At 38.2% G+C, this 27,245-nt stretch overlaps 1 protein-coding gene across 1 annotated transcript; it reads left to right on the top strand.

Annotated features, from left to right (window-relative positions):
* Positions 1 to 4,479: 4,479 nt before the first annotated feature.
* Zc3h15 (zinc finger CCCH-type containing 15) lies at positions 4,480 to 26,798 on the top strand. Its single transcript, XM_021185384.3, has 10 exons — positions 4,480 to 4,706; positions 13,236 to 13,337; positions 16,809 to 16,920; positions 17,799 to 17,951; positions 18,333 to 18,424; positions 19,538 to 19,720; positions 20,660 to 20,806; positions 20,946 to 21,047; positions 21,692 to 21,815; positions 23,150 to 26,798. Exons 1-10 carry the CDS (start codon positions 4,632 to 4,634, stop codon positions 23,338 to 23,340), a joined length of 1,281 nt encoding a protein of 426 aa, XP_021041043.1. The 5' UTR covers positions 4,480 to 4,631; the 3' UTR covers positions 23,341 to 26,798.
* The last annotated feature ends 447 nt before the right edge of the window (positions 26,799 to 27,245 follow it).

Below are 27,245 nucleotides of genomic sequence, written 5' to 3'. Positions count from 1 at the left end.
ACCCCATAATTATTGGGAAATTCTTCAGACAGGACTGGGTGCTCATGTCATCTTGGCAATGAGGCTTTTATTAAATTCATCTCCAATAACAAAACTAAATATAAAATTAAATATATTACTAGAGAGCAAATGAGGAAGGAATTCTCAGCCCCATTCGTCTTTGATGTTTTGTATGCAAGCCTGGCTTTTAACAGCTGAACCATCTCTCTGGCCCTGCATCATTCATTTTGTTGTTTCTTTGGTTTGGTTTGGTTTGGTTTGGTTTGGTTTGGTTTGGTTTGGTTTGGTTTGGTTTGGTTTTGATTGGATTTTTGTAGGTGGTGGTGTTTTGAGATAGGGCACCTCTATATAGTCCTGGCTCTTCTGGAGCTCACTATGTAGACCAGGGTGGCCTTGAATTCACAGACCTCCCTGCCACTGTGTCCCAAAGACTGGGATGAGAGTCCTTTTCTACCACATCTGACCACACCATTCATGTTTATAAACACACTTATGGAGCTCTAAGAGACAAGGTGCAGTAGGTACTATTATTCATCAGTAAAGACATCAAGGTCTTACTTACCATAGTCTAAGTTGCTGCTTTCATCATATGATCTTCCATATGAATTCTTTGTTAACTCCTCTGACTCACGCTTACTGATCCCTGATTTATGTAATTCATCATGGTTTTATGAAAAAATAAGAACAAGATATAATCACCAATCCTAGGCCATTCATAAACTCCAGAAAAGGATAAAAATCCTTATAGAGTTTAGACTTAGCTTCTAAGACAGTAACTGTATTTAAAAAAAAATAGGGGAGCAGGGCAGGGGGGAGGGTATAGGGGGCTTTGGGAATAGCATTTGAAATGTAAACGAAGAAAATAAAAAATAGTAATGCCTGCTAGAGTAAGATTGTCACTACTGTAACTATAGAATGGTCATGAATGTAATATAAAAACCTTAAGTTTATGGGAAAAATAAAAACCTGTGATAAAACCATTCCTACATGGTTAGAAAGAAAACATTTAAGTAATAGGGTTACACTATCAAAGTTGTAACAGAGGACTTATTTTGAGAGTAATACTGGGTGAAGAAATTGGAACAAGATAAAGAAAGTAAAGGCCCCCTCAAAATAGTCCAAGTGAAAATGCAGCCTTGAAATAAGATTGTGAGATTGAAGGCAGGCATCTGAGTTATACTGAAGAGGAGAACAATGTGGCTCATAAGAAAACACTTGTTCACCACATGTAAGGCCTCCAATTCTACCCAGAACTGAGGGAGGAGGGGCATACCTATGATTTGACTAAACTTGGAGGTTGAAGAAAAAAAAAAAAAACAGTCCACTAACACTTCTAGTTATGGCACCTACATGGAATAGAGACTTTTTTTTTTACTTTTCTTTCTTTGTACAATCATATATGTAAGACCTTGAAAAAGCTCTAAAGCGTGAGACATAGTGGTATATGAAGGTGGAAAATAGGAAAAGTTGGCCTCAAATGAGGAATATCAATTGAAGTGACAGAAGCTAAAAACCATTCTCTCCTGTGCTAGGGAAAGTGCAGACTCCTAGCACTGAATGCAAGAGGACATGGGAAAGCACCAGAAAGCTATTACTAGGGAACAGACATGATTGATGGGGCTCATGAAAAGTGGTTTAGGCTTCAGTGAAGCAAAAAAATATTTGGAAACTGTACATCTCGATTTCTTGACAAATGCCATAATAGTTATTATAATGGTAGCAAGAAGTATCTCAAACAGAAACAGATAAGTTATCCACTTAAGAAAATGTTATGTCAGTGTAGGTTGTGGTGAAGGGTTACAGTAGAGAAACTCAAACTGACAGGTTAAAAGAGATTTTACATGCTCTGCTGGCAAGTCTTTTGTCATAGTTTATTTTGGAGGGGAAAATGTCTTGAAGGAGACTGTCTGAATGTCAAAGGACTTGAAGCATTAAATATTTAAATTAAAAACACTTCTAGAAGGTACCATCCCAACTCAGGAGATGAGTCAGCAATTTACATGGTCAGTTAAGTTAGCCTTATTTTTATCAAAAGAATTGGAATAAAATAGCTTCTGCTCACCACGGTGGCAATATCTATACTCTAGTCCTAACCCTTGCCAGAGTACTACTTTGCTGGGGTTTCCACAACAGAGCACTACAGATTTGGTACGTAAACCACATGGCGGCTATATGCACAGAGTAAGGTACTATGCAACCCAGGCTGGCCTTGAGCTCACTGTGGCCAAAGATGACCGTAAACTTCTGGTTCTTCTGTCTCTACTTCCCAGGTGCTGAGATTACAGGCTTGTGCTACCATGCCGGGTTTGTATGATGCTGGAAATTGAACTCAAAGCTTTGGCTTGCTAGACTCCATCCTGTCCCTGTGTTTATCCTGTCCCTGTGTTTGCTTTCTTCTAAGCCTCTCCTTGACACAGACCTTCCCGCTATGTCTTCATGTGGTCTTTCTTGCTTCTGTGCACAATATAGATTCTCTCTTATACCAGGGCTCGTAACACAAATCTGCAATTCCAGCTATTTGGGAGGCTCAATGGGAGGATGGCAAATTCAAAGCCAGTCCAGGCTAGAAGTTTAAGGCCAATGTAAACAACTTAAGGAGACCCTGTCTCAAAAAAATTTTAAACTCAATTTTTCCTTTTTTTTTTTTTATAAGGACTCCATTCAGATTGGATTAGGTCTACGCTGAAAGTCTCATTTTAACTTAACTATTTCCTTTATAATGCCCTCATCTCCTAACGCAGTTACATTCTGAAGTAGTAGAGGTTGTGAGTTTTGGAAACACAATTCAGCCCATAACAGTTCAGTCCATAACAATTTTTGGTTATAAACAACTAAAACCAACTTAATTTCCATATAAGAGAATATATTAAGAATATTGGTCATGCCAGGCGTGCTGGTGCACGCCTTTAATCCCAGCACTCGGGAGGCAGAGGTAGGTGAATTTCTGAGTTCAAGGCCAGCCTGGTCTACAAAGTGAGTTCCAGGACAGCCAGGGCTACACAGAGAAACCCTGTCTTGAAAAACCAAAAACAAAACAACCAAAAAAAAAAAAAAAAAAAAAGAATATTGGTCACATAGTCTAGCATTAGCATGGGGTAGATTTAGTTAGAAGTCAAGAACAAAAGATAATAGTGAACTATGATTCTTCAGCTATGACTGTGAAATTCTAGATTGTTTACAACTTTTTCATATTTATGATTGCCATAAAAATTCTTTAAAATTAGAGACATTAAATAAATCACTAAAAAGGAGGAAATTAAGATTACTACATTCTGCTACTACAGGAATTCTTAATCAACTTCGTAAGAATAAATAATACAGAAAAGTAAACTGTCACAGTGTCCCACAAAGGCCCCTGTTGAGTTGGGTGACACTACTAGGGAGAGTGGAAGACATAAAGGGTTAAGGGAAGTAGGTCACTGGGGAAAGCCCTTGAAAGGAATATTGGATCCCCTGCCCCCTAAGTGTCTCTTTTTGCTTTGGTTGCCATCAGATGAACAAGCCTCCTCCACTGTCCATTTCCCCCATGGTGGCATTAGGGTTCCAAAGTAGCAGTTTTCTCCTTATGAATTTGTTGAAAACGTAATAACTCTCTTCTCTGGAAGAATGATTCTTCTGTTAATCAATGTAGGTAAAGCAGTAACCATGCAAAAGAACAGCCATTCATTGTGTGTTTTTTTAAAGTCAGTATTTGGTTGTATAAAAATTAGTAGATTCATTTGCATATCAAAAGCCATACTTTTGGTTTAGTCTACAATATAAACAGAGCCCTGCAGCAAGACTACCCAGGCTGAAATTCTTATCTTGGACTTTACATTTAGCCACCTTTCTTTCTGCGTTTCATCTCAAACAGTGCTAACAGTACCTCAGTGTAGATGTAATGAGTGAAATCACGTGTGTAAAGTCATTATGGAATTTACCAAGCACTTAAACTAACCTTAAATTGGGCTTGGCCCATACTGTTAGGCTAGTTTGACATAGTAAAATAGTGATTTTTTTTTTTCCGGAATCGTTAAGGTAGCCCCCTAAAATTAGTACAGGACTTGAAGAGAAACTAGGATTTCACCCACTAGGACTCCACGTCTGCCGATCTCCAAATGAAACTTTCTTTCTTTACGCAACTTCATACTGAAGGTGCTGCATTGCAACCCTGCCCCTCCAGAGGACAAGACAGTAGCTCATAATTGATACAGCCGCTCCGTGATTACCCAAGATGGTACTGTCCAGTACTAACTAGATCTAGAACTCTCTACGCCAGGGGTCTATACAAGTGAGGTGAGGAGGCAACACTCGCGGTGCTAATGAAGGACGAAGCCAAGCAAGTCGCAAGCGCCTCACCAAAAGGAGGCGTCATATGCCGCGCCTTTCCCAGTTCCCACGTCTCATCCACGCCCCCTCCTGGCTCGGCGCAGCCGGAGCGCACGCGCAGCTCCACTTCCGGGCGCCTCGCCTCGCGCCCCACAGTGCATAGCGGCGCCGTGCTGTCGCAAAGGCCACATCCGGGCGGCGAATGAGCGAGTCGCTTTCCGTGCGCTGCGGCGGCGGCTGGGTCTTCCTGCTCCCGCCGAGCTGCCGGACGCCCCGACGGTAGCCATCTGCGTCGCAGTCGGCCCGGTGCCCCCGCCTCCGCGATGCCCCCCAAGAAACAGGCTCAGGCCGGGGGCAGCAAGAAGGCGGAGCAGAAGAAGAAGGAGAAGATCATCGAGGTACGTCCCCTCCCCCTCCCCGCCGCACCGGGCTGGGGCTCGCCCGGCTGCGGAGCGCGGCTCCCCGGGGCCACGTGTCGGCGCCCGGCCCGGTGGGCCCCGACTTAAGTGGTTCTCGCCGCCCCTCATCGCTGTAGTGAGGCCGCTGCGCCCCCGCGCTCGCCGCGTCTCCACCCACGCGCCCGCCGCGCCCACTCGGCCGCCCAGGGACCCCCGGCCCGGCCTTTCGATGCTCAGGACTTTCCGCGGCTCCTAGGGCTGTGCCTGAAAAAACAAGCTGAGTGGCGCTCTGGAAGGCCCCTCCTGACTGACCTGACGCCTTGGGTTTGCTTTTTTTCTTTATCAGGCAGTGAGAGGTAGCGCTGATCATTTTCAAGAGCCAGCAGACTATTACTTGGTTTGTTTTTTTTTTGTTTGTTTTTGTTTTTTTTTCCCGTTTCTTTTAGTGTTTGGTCCATCTGGGAACTTTCGTGTCAAGAACAGAGGTTTCCCGAAAAGCGTGGCCCAGCGGTCGTGTACAGAATGCTTCGTTCATACACGGAGTCTGAATTAAACGTGTAGGGTCTATCACAGTACCTATGTTAAATTGGGAGCTCCCAATTTACCTACACACACACACACAGGAGCGTCTTTTAATGCATTGAACTTGTAGGCATTCAGTGAGTGAGGCAAGGTATTGATGTTCTTAATGTTCCTCAGGTTACAACGATTGTATACGTGAGTTTCTTTAAGATAGGTAATGAAATTTCACATTCGATAAAGGTATTTCTTCCATACCAATCCTCATTTAAAAGTAAATGTTACCTTGTAGTTGGAAGAAACTATGACTATTTTACAGCATAACATATCTGAATATAAAGTAACCTTTAGTAGGCTTGTTCTTATTAAAATGCCAGAATGAATGTTTTGGTGTTTCGAAATGAGATGTTTGCTTATGGTCGTTTTTTCAACATTTGATTGTTACAGCCTTGAAAGATAGAAGTGAGAATTCGCCAGGGTTCCTTTATACACGCTAATGAGATTAATCTTTTGTTAGATTGTATATAGTTAAAGTTGGCTGGTTTAATTTAAATAACATTAATGTGAGCACATCTAATAATTTACTGACTGTTGGAGTTCTAAAGTAGAACTACCGTAGCCAAACATCTGGAAGCAAAACAGTTGCCAAGCAGTGCTGGTGTGTGCCTTTCATCTCAGTAGACAGTTCTCTGAGATCCAGGACAGCCTGGTCTACACAATGGCCAGAGCACACAGAGAAACTCTTGTCCCAGGGAAAATAAAAGAAAGAAAAATAATTGTCACCTTTACATCTGAAGAAAAAAATCAGGATTTGGGAGACTTAAATCTCTGGGAATAATAATCTGGTGGCAATTCGATATTGTGCCAATAAAGGGCATTCAGAAATAGCCTTTTACTTACAAACTACTGAGATTGAATAACTATAAAATAGACCACAAAACAGTAAAACTTCCATTCAAAAATAAATGTTACAAAACATTATAGAATATATTTCAAGACACTTGAACCTATAACCACCTTTAATTAATAAGACTAAAGGGTTTTTTGTTTCGTTAATTTTTGTCACCTGGCAGTGGAGGTGACACTCAGAAGAGCAGAGGCAGGTAGAGCTCTGAATTCAAGAGTAGCCTGGTCTACAGAGTAAGTTTCAGGGCTCTGGGGCTGCACAGAGAAACCCTGTCTCGATCGAAAGACAACAACAGCAAAATTAAAGTTATTTATAATAGTCTATTAGCCCTAAAAATCATGCATATATTTTGTCTTCCTTCATCTCTAACAAGGTTTTGTTGGTTTTCTGGGGGTTGTACCCAAGGCATCACATTCTAGGGGTGAATTCTACCACTGCTCTGTTACAGTCAAGAAGGGTTGGTTGGTTGGTTGGTTTCTTTAGTGGTTGCAATATTTTTGTTTTTGAAGTAAAGAGAACTCAACTTTAGCTTTAATTAGTGAAGATATCTCCAAAGATACATTCATTAATGTTGACATGGTGGCATACACCTTTAATCCTACTGGGGAGGCAGAAACAGGTAGATGTCTTAGAGTTCTAGGCAAACCTGGTCTGCAAAGCAAGTTCCTGGACAGCCTGGGCTCTCTTACACAGAGATACCAGTTTCAAAAAAGCAAAACAAATAAGATAAGTGCATTTAAAGAAAGTTCTGATTAAATTTATCCTATAACGTGCAGTAATAGAATTAAGCCTAGTTTGGTTTATTTTATAATTTCTCTAAAACCCTAGCATGTCTTGACAACTTTTGGAGCTATGCAGTGAGTTTATATTGTGGCTTCTTAGTTGAATTTCTTATAAGACAGAAACAAAAGAAAATTATTATGTGCGTTTCCTATTATTCTTTTAAACTATCTGGGATATCATGGATTCACTATGAGTATGTATTTTCTCCTTGAAATGATTATATCACATAGTATTGTAAAGTTGAAGTTTTATTCTCCGTTCACATATTGTTCCCAAACAGTATATAACATTTGTTTACTTACAGCCAGAATAATACTTTGAGATCAGCTTTGAGCAACAGAAATTCTGATCCTAGACTAAGCAGAGCCTGTAATCACAGCTGAGGCACAAGGATTTCAAGTTTGAGGCCAGCATAGACTACAGAGTGATTTCCAGGTCAACCTTGGGCGCAGTACAAAATCCTGTCTTAAAGAACAAAAGAAAAATAAGTATAATTCTTGACTTGGGTTGGGGATGTGTTTGGATTTAGGGCAAGCAGATTTAAAAAAATATGTCCTCTGAGGACATGCAGCTCTGAAGAATAGTAATCTAGACTGCAGAAAGGACCCAGGATTGTAAAGAGAACAGAGAAACTATTAGTTGCTGGTGAATTTCTTGTGAGGTACACAGTTGAAGCTAAATACTTGCAAAGTGTCTCTGTTTCATAAATAGCCAACAAAATATATTAGGTTGTGTATTCAGAGACAGAACCACTGAGTTATTATGGTGTCAGCTTCTGCCTACCCTAGGGTCCCAAATAATAAAACCTACTTACCTTAGAAGAACACCATCAGTGTTGGCTTTTTCCTGCTTCATTTTTAATACCTTTAAGGAGCAGAAGCTGGCCTGTAAAAGGAGTAGAATTGCTTAAGGGTCAGAGGAGAAAAGAGGTCAGGGTTGTTAAGGCTACAATTAGGTATGTGGAGACTCGGGAAGCAGTCCTTTCCTTACAGCCTCTTCTGAACTCCTTTTCCTTCGTCTTCGGAATTCATCCACTGAAATACACCCCTTTCCCCTCTAACTTTTGAAACCTTATACAGTCAACTATTTTGTAGTTTCGGATTCACTCCAGTCTCCCTTTCCTACCTAATACTCTCCCACTCCTAAACCTGTGCCAACTTTTAGGTAAAATTTTTTCCCAAGCCCAGGGAAAGGCTTTATTGATAATTTAGGTTGTAAGCCATCCTACTTTTAAGATGTACTAGTGTTATTTCAATATGTTCTGTTTAGAAGACTTTGTAACTGGGGGTGTAACTCAGTTAGAATGCATGCCTAGCACACATGAAGCCCCATGTTACTCTATAGGACCACAGGAACTGGGTAGCTGTGGTAATGTTTCTGTAATTCTAGCACTTTGGAGATAGAAGCAAGGAAATCAGGTTCAAGGTCATCTTCAGCTACATATTCAGTTTAAGGACAGCATAGGATCCGTGTGGGGGCTTGGGGGGAGAGGGGTTGCTTTTGGTAAACCATTCTCACCTGAATGGCTCTGAAAAAAACATAGGCTTTGGTGGTGGGAAGAGCTTAGATCAAATATGCTCAAAAAGATCATTTTTAGTTGGCAGGTATTCAGCTAGACAGTTTCTCAATATTGTGACGACAAAGGAAAAGCCATGTATAAATGATGCAAAGCTACTTTATTTGTCTCAGATAAGTATTAGTACCTTTTATGCAACTGAGATAACAGGCACAAAGATTAAATAAATTGTCCAAGGTTACTGAACTGGCAATCAGGAAGCCAGGATTTAAACCCAGCAAGTAGGGCCCCAAGTCTTTGCTTTCAACCACTTTGTATAGTGCTTCACTGTTGTAAATCTTGTAATTCAGAAAGTTGAAGTTGGACTTTCCTATAGCACAGTTACCCAGCACAGTTATGTTCTTAAATAGAACTTTGAAACATGTCAAAGTTTCTATGCTCACAATTGAGAAAAATTAGGTGATTACATACTAAAGCAGTGAGATTAAACCTCGAAGCTTGCTGCTTTGTTGTTGTTTTCCCTTTTCAGATCTGGAAGTTTATACCTCTCCTAGAAACTACTGTTGGAAATACTTTGCTCTCAAGCTGCCAGGTCCTTCTGTGCAACCTCCACCCCCTTTTTTTTCCTTGTTTAAATCTTTCTGTGTCCGTATCTGCTTGGTCTTGTTTAGTCACGGTTTACTGCTTCTCTATATTTGCCTATAGGGCAAAGTACTTACAGATGCTGATGCACTTTGGTCATCTTGTTTTACCTTGGGTCTCCTTTTTCACTCCTGTAGCTCATTACTGTACAAAAAATGTAGAACATTTCATACTTGGTTGTAGCCCTTCCATCTGACACGTGAACCTTGACCATTTTACCTGGGAATTGGCTGGAATATTGAGCTTTTGTACAAACAGGGAATGTCATTCATAAAAAGCTTGATCCAGACAATTTCAGCTTGTAAATGTGTTTCCTTTTTTCATACTCATAAACTTTAGAATATGCATGTATAATTTCTAATACCATGCTAGGGTACTAAAACATGAGGCAGGCCTGGCAGTTGTGCATGCTTTCAATCCCAGTGTTTGGGAGGCAGAGGCAATCAGATCTCTTGAGTTCAAGACCAGCCTGGTCTACAGACTGAGTTTCAGAACAGTCAGAGCTACATAGAGCAACCCTGCCTTAAAAATAAATACATACATACATACTAAAAAACCTAAGGCAGCCATTTAGGAAAGTTAAGTCAATGGTAATGAGTGAAGCAGTATTTACCAGTGAATAGTAGCCCAAAACATTGAGAGACAGTATTGAGTTTAAGATGCTTTAAGATTATGTTTTATGGCCGGGCGTGGTGGCGCACTCCTTTAATCCCAGCACTTGGGAGGCAGAGGCAGGTGGATTTCTGAGTTCGAGGCCAGCCTGGTCTACAAAGTGAGTTCCAGGACAGCCCGGGCTATACAGAGAAACCCTGTCTCGAAAAACCAAAAAAAAAAAAATTATGTTTTATGGTTTCAGATAGTTCTTTTGATAGTTTTATTTCAGACTAAATGCTTTTCAGAGGATCTCAAGTTTCATTCAGAATACTTTTTTGCCTCATGAAACCATTCATAAGCAAGAGAATGTACAGATTTTGTTTTGAGATTTGGAGCTATCTGTAACGTTGATCTCTATGTTAAGGTTGGCAGCTCATGGCTCAGTTGGTAACTGATTTGGAACAGCAGGCAGGACTGAATGCTCTCTGTTGTGAAGTAAACTTTCTCTGTAGAATTCTGGAAAACAAGGCTAGGAGATACTACACAGTGTAGAAAGTGAGAGGCTGAAAACTTGAGTAAAGATGTTAGAGTGGCTAGCAGTTAATACCCACTTCCACTCTGTAAGACAACTCTACCACAACAGGTGTATATACTCATTAGAGGGATGGAGAGGCGTTCTCTTCTCAAACACTAGGCACGGAGGCTGGGGGAAAATGGTTAAAATGTGAGACTGAAACCTGGTGTTGTGTGGCACGTGCTTATTGTAATCCAAACACTCAGGGAACTGTGGCAAGAGAATTATGGCAAGGCTATCCTAAGCTACATACTGAGACCTGCCCTTTACCTTATCCCACCCCATCACACACACACACACACACACACACACACACACGGAAAAGACCAAAATGGGCCTGGGAATGTGCACAAAAGGATCTATGCAGTAATCTTAAAAGATAACCGTCCACTACCTATTCTCTTTCCCTGCCCCACAGTCAAGCTTATTAATCCCCTAGCCAGATCCTTGCAGAGAAATGAAACTAAATAAATGAAATAGATTTCAGATAGCAGTATCACCCATTCATGCTGGGGCAGATCTCACTGTATTGGTGGTTTCTTTGGGTTGCTGTAACAAATTACCCAAAAACTAACACAAAGCAATTTATTTTCTCAACCTAAGTGTTAACATGGTCATGTTTCCATTCTGAAGGCCACAAGGGAAGAAAGTCCTTGGCTTCTTCCTAGTTTCTGATGTCATCTAGCAAATTTTGATATTCCTTAACTGGTGTTTGTGTTAATCCTCTGCTGTCTTTTCATTGCCTTTTTTCAAGATGATGTTATTTGACCGTTATATCCACAAAAACTTATTTCCAAATAAAGTCCCACTTAAAGTTTGATAAATATATAACATTACAGCCCCTAAAACTGTGTGCACACATCCTTACTTATCTGAAATCCCTTCTAAGATCTTTTGTTCAACATACTTACCAAATATGAGGTAGAGAGCTAAGGATCACCATAAGTGCTGATCATAAAATGAGAATCTCTATAATTTAGCTTCCAATGAACAAATAAAACCCCAGATTTAACTAAAATACTGCTCCCCGATTAAGTTTGTTTTATTGTCTTAGAAACTAGTCCATAAATGTGTGTGGCCATTCTTGTACAGTATTCTGCAAAGTAAGTCCAGCAGTACTTCATCTTACAACATATGCATAAAAAGTGCATCTTGGGGTCAATTGAGTTTTGAAAGTACATATATCCCCTATGCTAAAGGTTGTAAGATATCTTGTAATTAAAGACTAAGAATCTAGATTTGGTGTTCAGCTCAGTAGTAGAGGGATTACATCATAGCACATTGCCCTCCTCAGTTCTACTACGAGCACTGTAAAAGAAAAAGTTGAGAATACTCGTCACATAGCATTTTCCTCAACTTGTTTGACTATGGAACTACTTGTACCAATGTACTACTTCCATGTCCCAAAGAACTGATAATCTGAAATACTGTGGATGAAAGCAGCATAGTGAGGTTTAATGGTGACAGGATGTTGATATTGTGAACAGTCCTAGATGATACTTTGAGTAACAAAATTGTTCATATTCCTTGTGCTGGCTGGTTTTATATCATCTTGATACAGGCCAGAGTTACTTTGGAAGACTGCAATTGAGAAAGTGCCCTCACAAAATTGGCCTTATTTTCTTCATGGATGATTGATGTGAGAGAGCCCAAGACATTGGCCTCTAGACTGGTGAGCCTAAGTGCTATAAGAAAGGTTGAGCGAGGTGTGAGAAGCAAGCCAGCACTTCTCCATGGCCTCTGCATCAGTTCCTGCCCCCAGGATGATAGACTACATCTCTAATAAGATGAAATAAATCCATTTCTCCCAAGTTGCTTTTGGTTACAGCAGTAGAAACCACAATGTATTATATTTTTGTGGTGTAAAGATTCTGTTTTCAGGGCTGGAAGTATGGCTCAACAATTAAGAGCACTGGCTGTTCTTCAGAGGACCTGGGTTCAGTTCCCAGCATCACATGGCAGCTCACAACTGTAACTCTGGTTCCGGGGGATCTGATACCCTCATCATAGACAAATAGGGAAAACCAGTGTACATAAAATAAAAATAAATCATTTTTGTAATGTATTTCAGGGAGACTAGGAGGAGAAGAGGGACAGGAAACAGGTCAGAATATAAAACAAAGTTTTAAAATGAATATATTTTCTGAGGCTAGAGAGATGTTGTATTAGGGTTCTCTAGAGTCACAGAATTTATGCATAGTCTCTATATAGGTCAGGTAATTTGTTACGATGACTTACAGTCTGTAGTCCAACTCCCCAACAATGGTCAGCTGTGACTGGGAAGTCCAAGGGTCTAGTAGTTGCTCAGTCCCACAAAGCTAGTTGTTTCAGCTGGTCTTCTGTAGAAGTAGATTCCGACAGATGTGCTGGCAAGTAAATGCAATTGTCATAGAAGAACAAATCTTCCTTCCAATGTCCTTATGTAAATCTCCAACAGAAGGTGTGACCAGGATGAAAGGTGTGTACCACCAAACCTGGATCTGGGACTTCTTTTGTCCCAGGCTGACCTCGAACTCAGAGAGCTCCTTGCCTTAGTCTCCTGGGATTACTCTTACTCTCCTGTACTACCTTGCCTGGGCCTAAGCCTTTTCATAGCCACTATGAGATCTCCATGTCAAGACCTGGATCACAGGTGAGCCCTCCAATTCTGGATTGTACTTCATTCCAGATATAATCAAGTTGACAACCAAGAATAGCCATTACAGTTGACTTAGCATGTGAGAGTACTGGCTACACTTACAAATAACCCAGGTTTGAGTCCCAACACCTACATGTTAGCTCACAGCCATCTATAACTCCAATTCCAGGGCATCCAACACCCTTTTCTGGCCTCCATAAGCAGTGCACACATGTGACACACAGACTTAATGCAGACAAAACATGCATGCACACAATATAAAAAAAAAATCTTACTTTAAAAAAAAAGACCTTTTTATCAATAAAAAGATAGTGATACTAATTTACTAAGATTTGTGTATGTTGTTTCTTACTTAGGACAAAACTTTTGGACTGAAGAATAAGAAAGGAGCAAAGCAACAGAAATTTATTAAGGCTGTCACTCATCAAGTGAAATTTGGTCAACAGAATCCACGTCAGGTAATGATTTAAATTGCTGTATGTTCTGACAGAATTGTGATAAGAATATTTATTACAGATTAAGTACATTTTGAAGCAATATTATCCTGCTCTAAACTTCTTACATCTTAACCTTATATCTTACATAGCAGTACCTCTCAGACAGTTCTCCAAGCTATTTTGATATAACACATTTTTTAAATAATTGCATACTGTATTACAGTACACATATATTTTATTCCATTTTTAGAAGTAATTCCTTTGTTTCCAGCCTTTTAACACTAGAATACTTGTATAAATTATCTGCAGACTTCTTTTCTAGATCAAATGAACTTACAGTTTGTTTTATTTATTTGATTTTGTGCTTGGGGTGCACGTGCTAATGCACTACAGTGTCTGTAGGTCAGAGGTGACGTTCTCTTTCCACTGTGGAATCCAGTAACTAAAGTGAGTTCTTCAGCGTTGACAGGAAGTACCTTTCTTCCCTGAGCCGTCTCTCTGACCCTGAACTTCTCACTATAATACATTTGAGCACGTTTCGTGGACTAATAGTTGACATCTTCCTTTCCTGTGTGTACTAGAGGCTAAGGCTTCTTAGTGTTTCCCTGGATAATAAGTTTAAAGTCCCCCTCCATTGTTCTCCTCACTTCTCATGTGCTTGTTGTTAACTGACGCCACACATCTGTGACTTGTCTGTCTGGATTATTGAGCTACCCAAAATTATTAGTTGCCTTTTTCTTACAAAAAACAAACAAACAAACAGACAAACAACTTTGTTATCATTACAGATGATTTGCTCATTTTTATTTTGCTGTTAAATGCTTTTCAGAGTTTTTTTTCTCCTGTGTAATTTGCAGTTTTTTTTTATATTGTCAGAAGAATGGTAAATATGTCTCACTTTTCACTGGACAGTTACGTGTAATTGTCTTAGTTTCATTGCTTTATTTTGTTTTGTTTTGTTTTTTTCTGATTGCTTCATTTTCATATTGGTCCAGCATCATTTCACCACTGGACTGGAAGATAACTGCTGATATATTAGGGCCTTTTCTGGACTGACTCCCCCCACTCAACCCGTGTGTGTGTGTGTGTGTGTGTGTTGTGTGTGTGTGTGTGTGTGTGTGTGTGTGTGTGTGTGTGTGTGTTCGTTTTTATTTATTGGCCATGACATTACAGAGACTGACCTACATTTCTTCAGATTCTTCATTCAAACTTTTCATCCCATGAGGTTTAACAGATAAGAACTTTTTTTTTAATACTTCCTTTTTAAATTTCTCTTTTCCTTAATTCTTGGCAATACTCCTTGAACAGAAAAGTTTACAAGTGTATTTCTAACTACAGATTTTAGTCTCAGAATATCAACATAATATATCTATGAGATTATTAATCTCTTATCTAGAATCCATTGCTCTTCACTCTGTCTCCAAATCAGAGTCTCCTTTTTGTATCACAGTTCTTTCTTAGAGCCAAAAACTAATGTTCCCTCAAAGTGCTAACTTTACCTTGTTTAGTAAGAAAGTCTTGAGACTAAAACAATTAAGGTTCAAAATTGTTATGTTTCTTTTTTTAAAGAAAAGGTATGTTGTTGCTGGTGTAATTAGATCTAATAAGATAGTCATGTTTGTACTGAACAAGTATGGCTTTTAAATTAGTTGCTCCCTAAGCAATACAGTGTGTAATGAGTTACATAACCTGAATTGTATTAGATATTGTAAGTAATACTCGAGTGAACTGACCTTCCATGGATTTGGGTGGCAAGAAGAGTCCTATAGAATCACTGGCACAGGTACCCGGGAATAACTGTATGCTAAGCCTTGGAGACAGCTAGACTTGTGTTGAATCCTGTCTTTCTTGTTACCTGATTTTAAATTGTTTACTGATAATAGTTTTATTGTACAGTGGAAGGACAGTCCTCTCTTGTAGGAGTCCTCTGCTTTTCTAGAGAACAAAGGTTCAAATCCTGAACCACTGAGCCATCTCTCTAGCCTCTTCCCAATTGATTTCTAACTAAATATTTCAGGTGGTTTATGGGTCTTTGGTATATTCTTCTAGAAGGCACATACAAGGTGAGCCTAATCAGCAAAGACTACTTTTATTTAGAAGAAAGGGGAATAGTTAGCTGTTGTTTAAACACTTCCCCCTTTGTAAGTGACGTCGGAGCTTGGGATGACCTAATTTTAGCATTTGTTCATTATTCTCCTGGGTGTGCTTTGTTTTTATCCTTTCTGAGAACATTTTTTTTCCTGCTGTTTCTTGAGCAGCCTCTGTTTCTTGAATTGATTATCTCAGCCTAGACCCCATCTAGTTGCAGTGGATTCAGTATCATGTCCGTTGCAGCTGCCTTTGAATAGCTCCACCCAGATGCTCTGTAAGCATTTCATGCTGGTATGTCCAAAACTGAGCTCATCTCCACCTCCTGCCCTGAAACCTGTTCCTCCTGTATTCCCAGTCTTTTTCAGCAACACTTACTGTGTGTATGCTAATCCCAGGGTTCTCTTTCTCTGGGTTATGGCCAGAGTTCTCTAGTTCTGCCCCTAAAATGCTCTTTTCTTCTTGTTTCAAACACTAGCACTTTCCTACCTATAATTGCAGGAGACTCTTTCTTCTTTGATTGCTAGTGTATCTTCAGAGTTGCCATTCTGTCTTTACAAACTGAAACCTGATCTAATTACTTACCTATAACCCCTAAGTTAGAGTTTTATCACCTACTGGTAAAGTCTGAACTTGTCATTGATGTTCTCATATCTTGGTGTTCTCTGGACCTTTGTCTTCACAGTGGCGGCAGGTTCTTTCTACATTCCTTTTTTAGTTCATCAGAACTCCTTTGTAAATTTATCAGCTATATCTCATTTTCTACATTCTTTGTTTTCAAAGTACTATGTATATTGTATTATAATTGTATGCCTGTCTTCCCATATCATTCTGAACGTCCTTAAATAAGCGTCATGTATTCTCTGTTCTCAGATAGGAGCTGAGTTATAAATGTTTACATGAATACAAATGCATTAATTATATTAGGTATGTAAAACATGTTACCTAGAACTATGAGTGAATTCTATCTTCTATTATCTACTGCACTGACAAAGGCAACAAGGTTACTGTAGTTTGTGGTGGTTACTAACCATTGTCATGTCACTGTACTTGTCAGGATATTTTCATTGATGTCAAAATGCACTCTTATATTTCTGGAGCATAGGTTTCTTTCTTTGGAAAAAATAACTTCAAATGAGAACTGTTTGCTAAATGCCAGGGTTACGTGTTTAATAAAATGCTTGTTGACATGAACTTTTTAAATCATGAGTTTTTGAATGTTCTTTAATTAGGTATGATACCTAGTTATAAGATTAAAAAAAAGTTTAACCACAATACCTAATGTGTAAGCCAGTTAATGTAGAGACTGTATACATATAAATATGCAAATGTTTCTAGGTTAGTATTTACTGTATAGTGAAAACAGTTTGCAATCAGATTTATATTTTTAACTTGGAAATGTAGGTAGCGCAAAGTGAAGCTGAAAAGAAATTGAAGAAAGATGACAAGAAGAAAGAACTACAAGAGCTAAATGAGTTGTTCAAACCTGTAGTTGCTGCACAAAAAATAAGCAAAGGTAAAATTTAAATACCAGCAATACTATTTTGATTCCATATAATTCGTGTTTCAGAGTTGATCTGTGAGGAGCCAAAGCTCTTTCTCTTAGGACATGGTCTCAGTTTCCAGCACCCATAGCCAGAGGCTCAGACATTCATGGCTCCAGCTCAGAGGTACCTCAGTCACCAAGTGCACATGTGCTACAAATGTATGCATGCAGATAAGCATTCACACATACAAACAAAGAAACTTTTTTTTTTAAGGCTTTTATTTGCTATGTGTCTAGTGTTGTGATACGTGCTTTTTAGTACCAGCACTCATGAGGTAGAGGCAGGCAGAGTTATGTAAGTTCAAAGCAGCCAAAGCTAAACAAGAAGACCTTACCTTAGAAAAATAAAAACAATTTGATTGTTTTCGAAATTTCATTATTGTTTTGATGCGGAGGGGGGGGGCGTGTCTTTGGGAGCCAAGACAAAGGGGTGGTTTTATAAATTATAAATCACATACATATTTGAGGCAGTATTCTTCCATTATGTTTTTCTTTGCCTCCTGGCTCGCTGACTCCACAGGAAGAGACTACAGAATAACCTATGTTTGGTTTTCCACTTCAGCCATTTAGCTTGATAAGAATAAAAGAAAAACAAATAGATACAAAATGCTATGTAAAAAGCTTTAAAGAACTCTCTAGCCAAATACCTTTAAATTATATTTTCTAGAACATTAGTAAATAGAAAATAATAAGCTAGGCGAATGTAATTATAGCCCAGATACAAGCAGCCTATAAGAAAGACAGGGCGGGGGCATGGAAGAGTAACAACCAATATCCTGCAACAGGAAGAGAGTCTTGAACACGGGCTACCTGCCTGTAATACAAATGTTACTTCCTATTTGATACAGGTGCAGATCCCAAATCTGTGGTGTGCGCATTCTTCAAACAGGGACAGTGTACTAAAGGAGATAAATGTAAGTTCTCTCATGACCTCACTTTGGAGAGAAAATGTGAAAAACGAAGTGTTTACATTGATGCAAGAGATGAAGAACTTGAAAAAGGTATTTCTTCTTACTTTTTCTTAAGTTTAAAAATAAGTCCTTTTTTTTTTTGGTTTCTTACTAAGATACATAGTAACATATTAGTACAGTATTACTAATACTGGTATTGTTTGCAAAGAACAAAAATTTAAATAAATGGTGCTTAGAATACAGTGATTCAGTTTCGATTTGTCTGCCTTTTTTCCCTCCCGTGCTACCATGTTATTTATGTAAGCTGCCCTGGCAACTTGGATTGATAATTTGTTAATACTGTGTATGCGTATCTTTGCTGCTTCAGAGATAATTGTTACATTATGAATATTACAGTGGAGTGTTCCTGTCTGTCCAGAGGCCTACGTTGTTGAGGAGGAGATAAAACCTGCTTATTGTGTCTTTATTTAGATACTATGGATAATTGGGATGAGAAAAAGCTGGAAGAAGTAGTAAACAAGAAGCACGGTGAGGCGGAAAAGAAAAAACCAAAAACTCAAATAGTATGTCCTTTTCTTGAATTGAGTTGCTGTGGCATTTATTATTAGGGAGAATGATGAGGCGAGGTATTGATGTTTTGTACTGGATTGCTGAGGGTCAGAAAATCACATTTCACCAATATAAGCTACAATTCACCCTGCTTTAGTCTGGGAGTTTTAATTAGATTTTGTAACTAAAGTCTCCTCATACAATTTTCTGGAGTAATTCTACTTCAACTATGGGCCAGTAATGGGCCAATTGCAAGTTTAATGCAGGCCCAGGCTACAAACACAAACTGTCCCAGAAAAGCAGAATGAATGCAATACACTTAGGTAAGAATCTTCTCGGGTGTGATGGAAGTGGACCTAGTGAGCCAAGCTACTTAATGAACTGCTTTATTTTAATACTGTGGAAGTTTTTTCAATTACTAGCTCAAAATAATTTTTACATATGAATTAAAAAATGAGGGCTTGGGTAGGTGGTATCTCTAATGTTCTGGGAAGTCTCCCTTGACAACCTCAAGGTTATTCCTCAGCTCTGTACTCACCATCCACACATCTATACCCTGAGTGCACATCTGAGTGGAGAGGTTCTGCTCTACTAGGAGACTAAAAGACATTTTGGTTCATAAACACTCCTTGGGTTTGGTTTGGTTTGGGGAGGAGACTGGTAAATTATTTTTTGTTTTGTTTTACTTGTAAAGGTTATTGTCTGACTGGCATAGTTGCATTTTGAACACATTTGTGTTTGAAGAATTGCTACTTTTCTATTGTGTTCCTTTTGGGCCTTACATCCTTATGACTCATATACAGAGTTGCCTATTTAGTCAAATAATCCCATTAAGGTTTGTGTCATAGGCGTTTTCTTGGTTTGGCTTAGTTTTTCTTTATTTTTTTGCTTGCAGTATTAGAGGTTAGACCATGGGCTAGATTTATTTTTAAAAGTTAGACGTTTGGATTCTATTTACAGAGACTAACTGAAACTAACTGTGAATTATTATATACAGAGTAAAGGCTTGGGGATTTTGCTGGTCTACTTCATGGTGCGCTTTTAATTATGTGTAGTGTGTGTGTGGTATGTGTACATAAGCAAATGTGTCTATGCACTACCACTTCTAAATAATATTGTCTCTATAGGTGTGCAGACATTTTCTTGAAGCTATTGAAAATAACAAGTATGGCTGGTTTTGGGTGTGTCCTGGAGGTGGGGACAACTGCATGTATCGCCATGCACTTCCTCCTGGATTTGTGCTAAAGAAAGACAAAAAGAAAGAAGAGAAGGAAGACGAAATCTCATTAGAAGATCTAATTGAAAGAGAGGTAACAAGCATCTTTTCTTTTAAAGGCTATTTTTAATTATGTTTGTAAATTCTAATATTTACCACTTGGGGGCAATAGCATGTTATAAAAGGGAAAATAATATGCCCTTTTCTTAAAGTTACTGTACTTAAATTACTCTTGAATATCTTAAGTGTAAATTTTACCATATATGTTAGCAAAACATACTTTAACTCTAAGAGTATACAGGGTTTGTTTTATTTTTTAAGTCTAGTTACTATTGTTTTTGTGCTATGGGATTATTTAAAATGCTTGTTTGTGCCTTATGTTGATAGGACTTTGAGGTTCTTTCCTTGGTGTTCTTTTTTCTTTGTAACATACTATATGTGTGTGGAAGGAAAGCCCTTTTGGTTTTGGTCTTATGTGTGATCTATCCATTTCGAGGAGAAATAATCTGACAGAAGAGCCTCTGCAGCTACTCTTCTCTAGTTCAGCAGAGCAGTGATTGGTTCTGAGTTAGAGACACTGAGGATAAGGGAAGCTGAAATTGTTTGAAAGTACTAGATTTAGCATCATTTGCTTCAGTGTACATATAAGTGGCTAATATTAAATTGTATATATTCCTACGATGCTCCTGTTGTTTGTATGTCACTTAGAATAAAATAATAAGAGTGGACGTTAGAGTCAAATACGATCTAAAAGAACATAGATGAGATGTGGATTTAGTGTGATGATTTTAAACCTATTTTACCAACAGTTTCTCATAACAAAATTTTCTGCTCCGGTTGAGATTTACCTCAAAGTGTTAGGTTTTATGTGTGTCTGGGTACTTATTTATCTCATTGCCGTGCAAAGAGAAAGCACCATAATTTAGTCTACTAGTCTACTATCTTAGGGTGGTCATAGGGTCAAAATTACCTACATTAAAAGAGAAATACTGTTAAACAACTATAAGTGACTTTAAACCTCTTACCTTTGCAGCGTTCTGCCCTAGGTCCAAATGTTACCAAAATCACTCTAGAATCTTTTCTCGCGTGGAAGAAGAGGAAAAGACAAGAAAAGATTGATAAACTTGAACAAGATATGGAGAGGCGGAAAGCTGACTTCAAAGCAGGGAAAGCACTGGTGGTATGTTCCAGATTCACACCAAATCCTTCATTATTTTATTTTACCCTTTTTAAAATCCAAGATCCAGTCTTTAAAAGTCTATGCAATATGTCTAAAATGAATGCTAGCATTTCCCTGAGATATTTGTGTACCTTAATAGATCAGTGGTCGTGAGGTATTTGAATTTCGTCCTGAGCTGGTCAATGATGATGATGAGGAAGCAGACGATACCCGTTACATTCAGGGAACAGGTGGTGATGAGGTAAGAGGAAGTTTTGACTCACATGTTTATTCTGATGGGGTGGGTAGAGAGAACAGAAACAGAAATGTGGTTAAAGCAGCGTACCATCTCTGGGCCAGAGTCTAGGGTTCAAGTCTTTTGGTTTTTGGTTTTTCCAGACAGGGTTTCTCTGTATAGCCCTGGCTGTCTTGGAACTCACTTTGTAGACCAGGCTGGCCTCGAACTCAGAAATCCGCCTGCCTCTGCCTCCCGAGTGCTGGGATTAAAGGCGTGCGCCACCACGCCCAGCTTGGGTTCGTCTTATTTCCATCAGTAAAGTAATTCTTAACCCAGGCTGCTTCTCAGTGATGTTCAGTGATACTTATATATAGGGGTGCTTTCTTTATAGAACTTAAGATGGTACATGGCACTTAAGCTTAGTGCTATGTGCAGTAGATGTTTAAAAAAATAAACTATTTTTTAAATCCCTTTAAAATAATCTTTTTTTATTTAATTGTTCTGCAAAAACAGTCAAGGAATTTTTTTTTTCTAAAAATTTAAGGGGAAGAATAAGTGATCATTTATGGTATTATTAATAATTTTGTTTCCTGAAGAAAATGTGTTAAGGTTAAAGTGAATTGAGGAAACTTATTTGTAACAACTTTGCTTTCTCTGTATGTTTAAAGGTTGATGATTCTATGGGTGTAAATGACATAGATATAAGCCTGTACGTCCCAAGAGATGTAGAAGAGACGGGTATCACTGTGGCCAGTGTTGAAAGATTCAGCACTTACGCGCCAGATAAAGACGGTGAGTACGCTACATTTTTCAGAGCTCTAAAGAACTAGGAAACTGTTTAGAGGGAGTTAAACCAGCTTGGGAAAATTCGCATTTGCAGGTTCCAGACTGGAAATAATAAACGTTTGGCTAAATATAGAAGGTAGTAGAAGCTATAGAAAAGATATTTTAGTGGATACTGAAGCCATTGACTAAACTTCTTAGAAGACCAGAAACAAGTTTAGAGATGTAGCTTTTGAGTGTTACTCTAGAATTCTGTATGAGTATTTACAGACAAAAACAAGGTGAAAGTCATCTGCACTAGTGTCAGAATGAATGAGCTCGGTCAATCAGAGTGCTAACAAAACACTGCGAGCATTTCAGTGAAGACGTAAGAGACATGAGTGTGAAAAAACAGTAATACGCTGGGCAGTGGTGATACACACCTTTAATCCCAGCACTTGGGAGGCAGAGGCAGGGGGATCCAAATTCAAGGTCTACAGAGTAAGTTCTGGTCTATAGAGTGAGTTCCAGAACAGCCAGGGCTACACAGAGAAACCCTGTCTTGGGGAAAAAAAAAAACAAGGAAATAAATTAAAATAATAAGAATAACATAATTATAAGTAATCTATTAGCTGTAGTTAAGCAGAGGGTTACTGGAATAAGGTGCCTGTCTTACCATAGTGATAGGGAGAATGAGGGATGAGTGAGTACAGGCCAAGTGTCTGAAGCAGTGTGCTCATAGGGAAGGGGCTTTTAGGATGTGGGAAATAGGAATGTGTGTTTCACAGAAAAGGGGGCTTGGTAGAGGAGAGAAAGGCGGCAAGACATGGAAGTATAAATAATGATTTAGTCTGAGATGTAGTATGGACATAAGGATTGGGAGTTTGTATATAATTGTCCCTTGAGTAAGGGGTTTGACTACTATGTTAAGGATATGTGCTATGAAAGAAAAGCACAGAACAGTACTAATTAAGGCAAAGGCTGGGATAGAAGAAAAACTAATAAACCTGTTTTATTATGAAAGTATGCAAGTTGTGACTTAAAGTAAATGGCCTAAAGTAAATAGACGTGCAACTGTCATTTTGTGCCTAGTTAATCTAACAAAATGTATGTGGGCATTGACTGTTTGAGAACCAAATACTAAGTCATGTAAAAGACACAGAGTTATAAAAATTTCATCTTGCCTGCAAATGTCTACAAAAACCAGAATTTCATAGCGGACACAGATAATTGGTACAAGCTCACAAAAGGAAGACCTGCCCTTGCTGCTTGAATTTCAGGAAGCAAAGTTTAGTTGCTGACACAGTGATGTCTTCTATTTCTAGACCTTACTGATCTCATGTTTTGGGGGGTTGTTGTTTTAGAGAACAAATTAAGTGAAGCTTCTGGGGGTCTGGCTGAAAATGGTGAAAGAAGTGATTTGGACGAGGACAGCGGAGGGGGAGGACAGGAAAATGGATCCATCGATGCTGTTCCTGTTGATGAAAACCTGTTCACTGGCGAAGATCTGGATGAACTAGAAGAAGAATTGAACACTCTTGATTTAGAAGAATGACAAGGATGAAAACTAGGTCAGCTCACTAGGATCAACATGAACTGAGATTGACTCCATTAATTGTTTGGCCACCTAGAATCAGCAGGATGTTTCTTTCCCCGTGATGATCCTGGAGGGATTCTGTCCTCCACAAAGGGAGTCCTAGCCCTGCGTCCTCTCTTCTGACTTTGACTACATCTCATAGTAAGTTCAGAGTAGTTGGTGATAAATTAAAAATGGTCGTTACAGAAGATGATTGTTGTTGTAACTGTCCACTCATGTAGGAAGTGTAACCGCTTTTCCAGCTTTTGGTTTTCATTGGGCATGTGTAATTTCCAGAAACAACAGATTCATTCACACTTAAGATCCTTGCGTTTGATGCAGTTTTTAATGAGTGGTTTCCTTTCCTTTGTATTTATGTTTTAGAGACTGCCTGAAAGGTGAGCACTGTATTTGATAAAAGACACTGCAGATGCAGATTCAGTGTTGTACTTCTGTGGACAATTAGGTGGACACTGAGAATGGGACTTGTCAACCCGACAGGGTCAGCTACAGTGCCCTGTGTTAAAGCTGTTTGAAGTTCTCCCCTTTTTTGCCAATAAAGTTGTAAATAAAAACCATCATACATCCAAATCCAACTATGGGCTTTTTTTTTAAACTTTTCTATGGAAGGCTTCTTAACATTCCTAGCTTGGTATTTTAATTAAATATTATCTATAATGGTTTTAGGCACAAAAGGCAAAATTTTAATAGATTTTTCTTGTATGTGTTATATAACCATAGAGTACTGACAGTATTAACAATTGTTATTTTTCATTTCCAAAAAGACTAAGTACTGTTACTTTAATTCCAAATTGTTAGATCATCAACCTAATTAAAGGCCTCCCTACATTTAATTCTTCCTTGGAATCAACATTACATAAAGTTTGATGACTCTGTTTACAAGAATGTAAATAGATTCACCAGAAAACTTGGAGCTTAGGAGCTCAGGGTCTTGGCTGAGGTCTTGATATCCCTTGAAAATTTAGAGTAATAGCACATTTTAAATAGACATTAGGTTAGCACTAGATAACTTTAATCATGGTATTGTAGTTTTATGAGGTTATTTGTAGTGTTTAGATTTTTGTTTTTTTCCTGTCCAAGGTTTGCTGGGCCACACTTTCTTTTTAAAGATTTATTTATTATTTATTTTATGTATGTGAGTACACCATTGCTCTCTTCAGACACACCAGAAGAGGGCATCAGATCCCGTAGAGATGGTTGTGAGCCACCATGTGGTTGAGGGGGGAAAAAAACTCTGGGTTCTAGGTTTGATTTACCTGTAAATTTTAATATGGATTGTTGGACTAGAATGGATATAGCTCACCATAAGAGTGCTTTGTTCGCATGTACAAAAAAACTCCAGTTCTAAAATTTCGTTTTTTAAAATCTGTTTTCTGTGAATGCTTTCAAGATTTAAAAAAAAAACCTAAGAAAAAGAAAGCGTGTATATCTTGTTAATGGATAACCTTGCCTTTTATAAAGAATTTTGTTTTCTAACTTATTATAATTAACATTTTTTTTAAAAATTTTATTTATTTTATGTATATGAGTATACTATAGCTGTCTTCACACACACCCAGAAGAGGGCATCGGATTCCATTACAGATCATTGTGAGCCATCATGTGGTTGCTTGGAATTGAACTCAGGACATCTGGAAGAGCAGCCAGTGCTCTTAACCCCTGAGCTATCTCTCCAGCCCTATTATTAACATTTTTAAATATAGACTATTATGAGCCAAGTTTATTTCCCATCTACTTTTTCTATTAAAATGCTAAGTTTTATACTTTCTATCTACAAAATATTTCTTCCATTCTTTTTTGTGGAAAAGTTTAAGATTACTTAGTTGTTTAATGATCAAATATTTTAAAATAGTCTAAAAGAGCCTGGATCTGAACTGTTCTCAGTACAGTTATTCTACGTCTGCAGCTAAGAGTCTGCTTTTTCAAACTATATATAAACAATTTTAAATAGTTTTTATTCCAGATTTCTCTTACTTAATTCCCACTGTATTCTAATTTCAGTGTAACTTAATTTATTTTAAGAGGTCTAGAAATATAGAAATTTATTTTAAGAGATCTAAAATAATCTAGATTAAGAGATCTATTCTAAGAGTTGAGAAAATGAGAGACATAAATATAAGCTTTCTACAAGAGAGGAAGTGTAACTTTCACTTCCTTCCATATGCTTGGTTAAATGTTCACCTTAGATTGGGCTTCATGAAACCACACTATTACCCTATGTACTCAACAGAGTTGAATGCAGAATAGTTAGACTGAATTTAACCTTATCTTTGCATAATGACTTGACATAATCTAAGCTCCACCACATGAACTAATCAAAATTCTATAATTGTATAATATCTCTTTAGTTTTTGACCATTGGATGACTTTACAGTATGATAGTAATAAAGCTGCAGGTTCAGAGTTTAGATATAGATCATTAAGAAAGTCTCACAGCCAGTGTTAAACACAAGTGGACAAAGGGCACTTGGGGCAGAAATGAGGAGGTTGTTGTGATTGTCTTGTATCCAGGATGCAAGCTTTGTCAAAGAGTGTTCACCGTCATAGGTTATAGATCTTCCATTTATTCAGTATAGGACTGTTCTGATAGAACTACTGTTAGGTAAATGTGTCCATGTACTAAGCTCACTGTTGATATGCTATCAATTCAAATACGTATGTGAGTGAATTTAAAAAAAATAAGTCAGAATTTAAAATGGATTGCCAAATCTTCTCTTTTGGATTCTTCAATGTTAAAGCATATATTCCTGATGATAACTATTTGAATAAAGATAATAGTTCTCAATTAGTAGAGATTAATAGAAGCTTAATTTTAATTAAAGTAGAATTTGGTGATATACCGTATCTTCAAAAACCTGCATAAAACATTAGTATAGAGTGCTTTTAATATTCCTTTCCTCGTGTTGTATATTTGCCCTTGTATTACTGGTTTTTGTTAATGTAGAAAGTAACATTTTGTTCATCCATTTAATAATTTTGTAGTTTTCACATAGACAAGAGAAAAAACATATATGTATTCTGAACTGTCTAAGACTATTTTAAGGTATCATCTCTGTATTTTGAATGTGTATCTTAGAAGGGGAATATCAGACATAATAATAGTATATTATTATTTGATATATCCAGTGGCCTAGCCTTTAATATGGGTACTTTTCAAATGAGTCTATGATCAAACTTTGGAATGATGTTTTGTTTTAGGGGGGAGTAGGATGTTAATGTAGTTCGGGCCTTGATTTTGCAGTGTGGCCAAGGCTGATCTTGAATTCTCCCTTCCAAAGCATTGGAATTATAGGAGTGTGCCACCATTCGCAGCCTGCTGGTAATTTCTTTTCTTGAGATTTCATTATGATTTTTTTGTTTGGGTGGGTAGGGAATGTCCTTTGTGAAAATAAAGTAGTAGATATATATCATGCAAAGGTGTTATTTTCTAACCCCTCCCAATGACCACAATATCTTTTAACAGCTGACCTCGTTTTCAAACAAATACCTGAGATTAACAGACCCTTGCGGGGCTCAAGTACCAGGGCCTAATGTGCCTTAGTCTGTACTTCAAAAGACAGTAAAGACTGGGGGTTTGACTCAGTACTGCAGTGCTTGCCTAGCATACACATGCTACCAGTTCAGTTCCTAGTGCTGGAGGGTGCAAGGGAAGGCAATTGTAAGTTAGACTTCAGTTTTCTTCCAAATGTGCTGCTGTGTTTCACTCAGTTGTGAATCCTAAATTATTATTTTATGTCTTAGGAAATTGTATTTTAGTGACAAAGATCATCATTATAACTTCTAATACTGTACATTTTCAGAACAGCCTTACAGCATGTACAAAAATGTATCAAAGAATGTATAGTTGGGGGTATTTAAGCAAC

The sequence above is a fragment of the Mus caroli genome, unplaced genomic scaffold (assembly GCF_978045245.1).
Source record: "Mus caroli unplaced genomic scaffold, Mus_caroli_1 scaffold_2, whole genome shotgun sequence".
Classification (NCBI taxonomy): domain Eukaryota; kingdom Metazoa; phylum Chordata; class Mammalia; order Rodentia; family Muridae; genus Mus; species Mus caroli.
Note: the sequence above shows the minus strand (reverse complement) of the source record. Positions and strands in the feature narration are given on the sequence as shown.

Coding starts and splice junctions, on each gene's coding strand:
- Zc3h15 (XM_021185384.3), top strand. CDS start 4,632: ATGCCCCCCAAGAAACAGGCTCAGGCCGGGGGCAGCAAGAAGGCGGAG. Junction 13,338..16,808: donor GTCAACAGAATCCACGTCAG/GTAATGATTTAA, acceptor TTGGAAATGTAG/GTAGCGCAAAGTGAAGCTGA. Junction 17,952..18,332: donor AGATGAAGAACTTGAAAAAG/GTATTTCTTCTT, acceptor GTCTTTATTTAG/ATACTATGGATAATTGGGAT.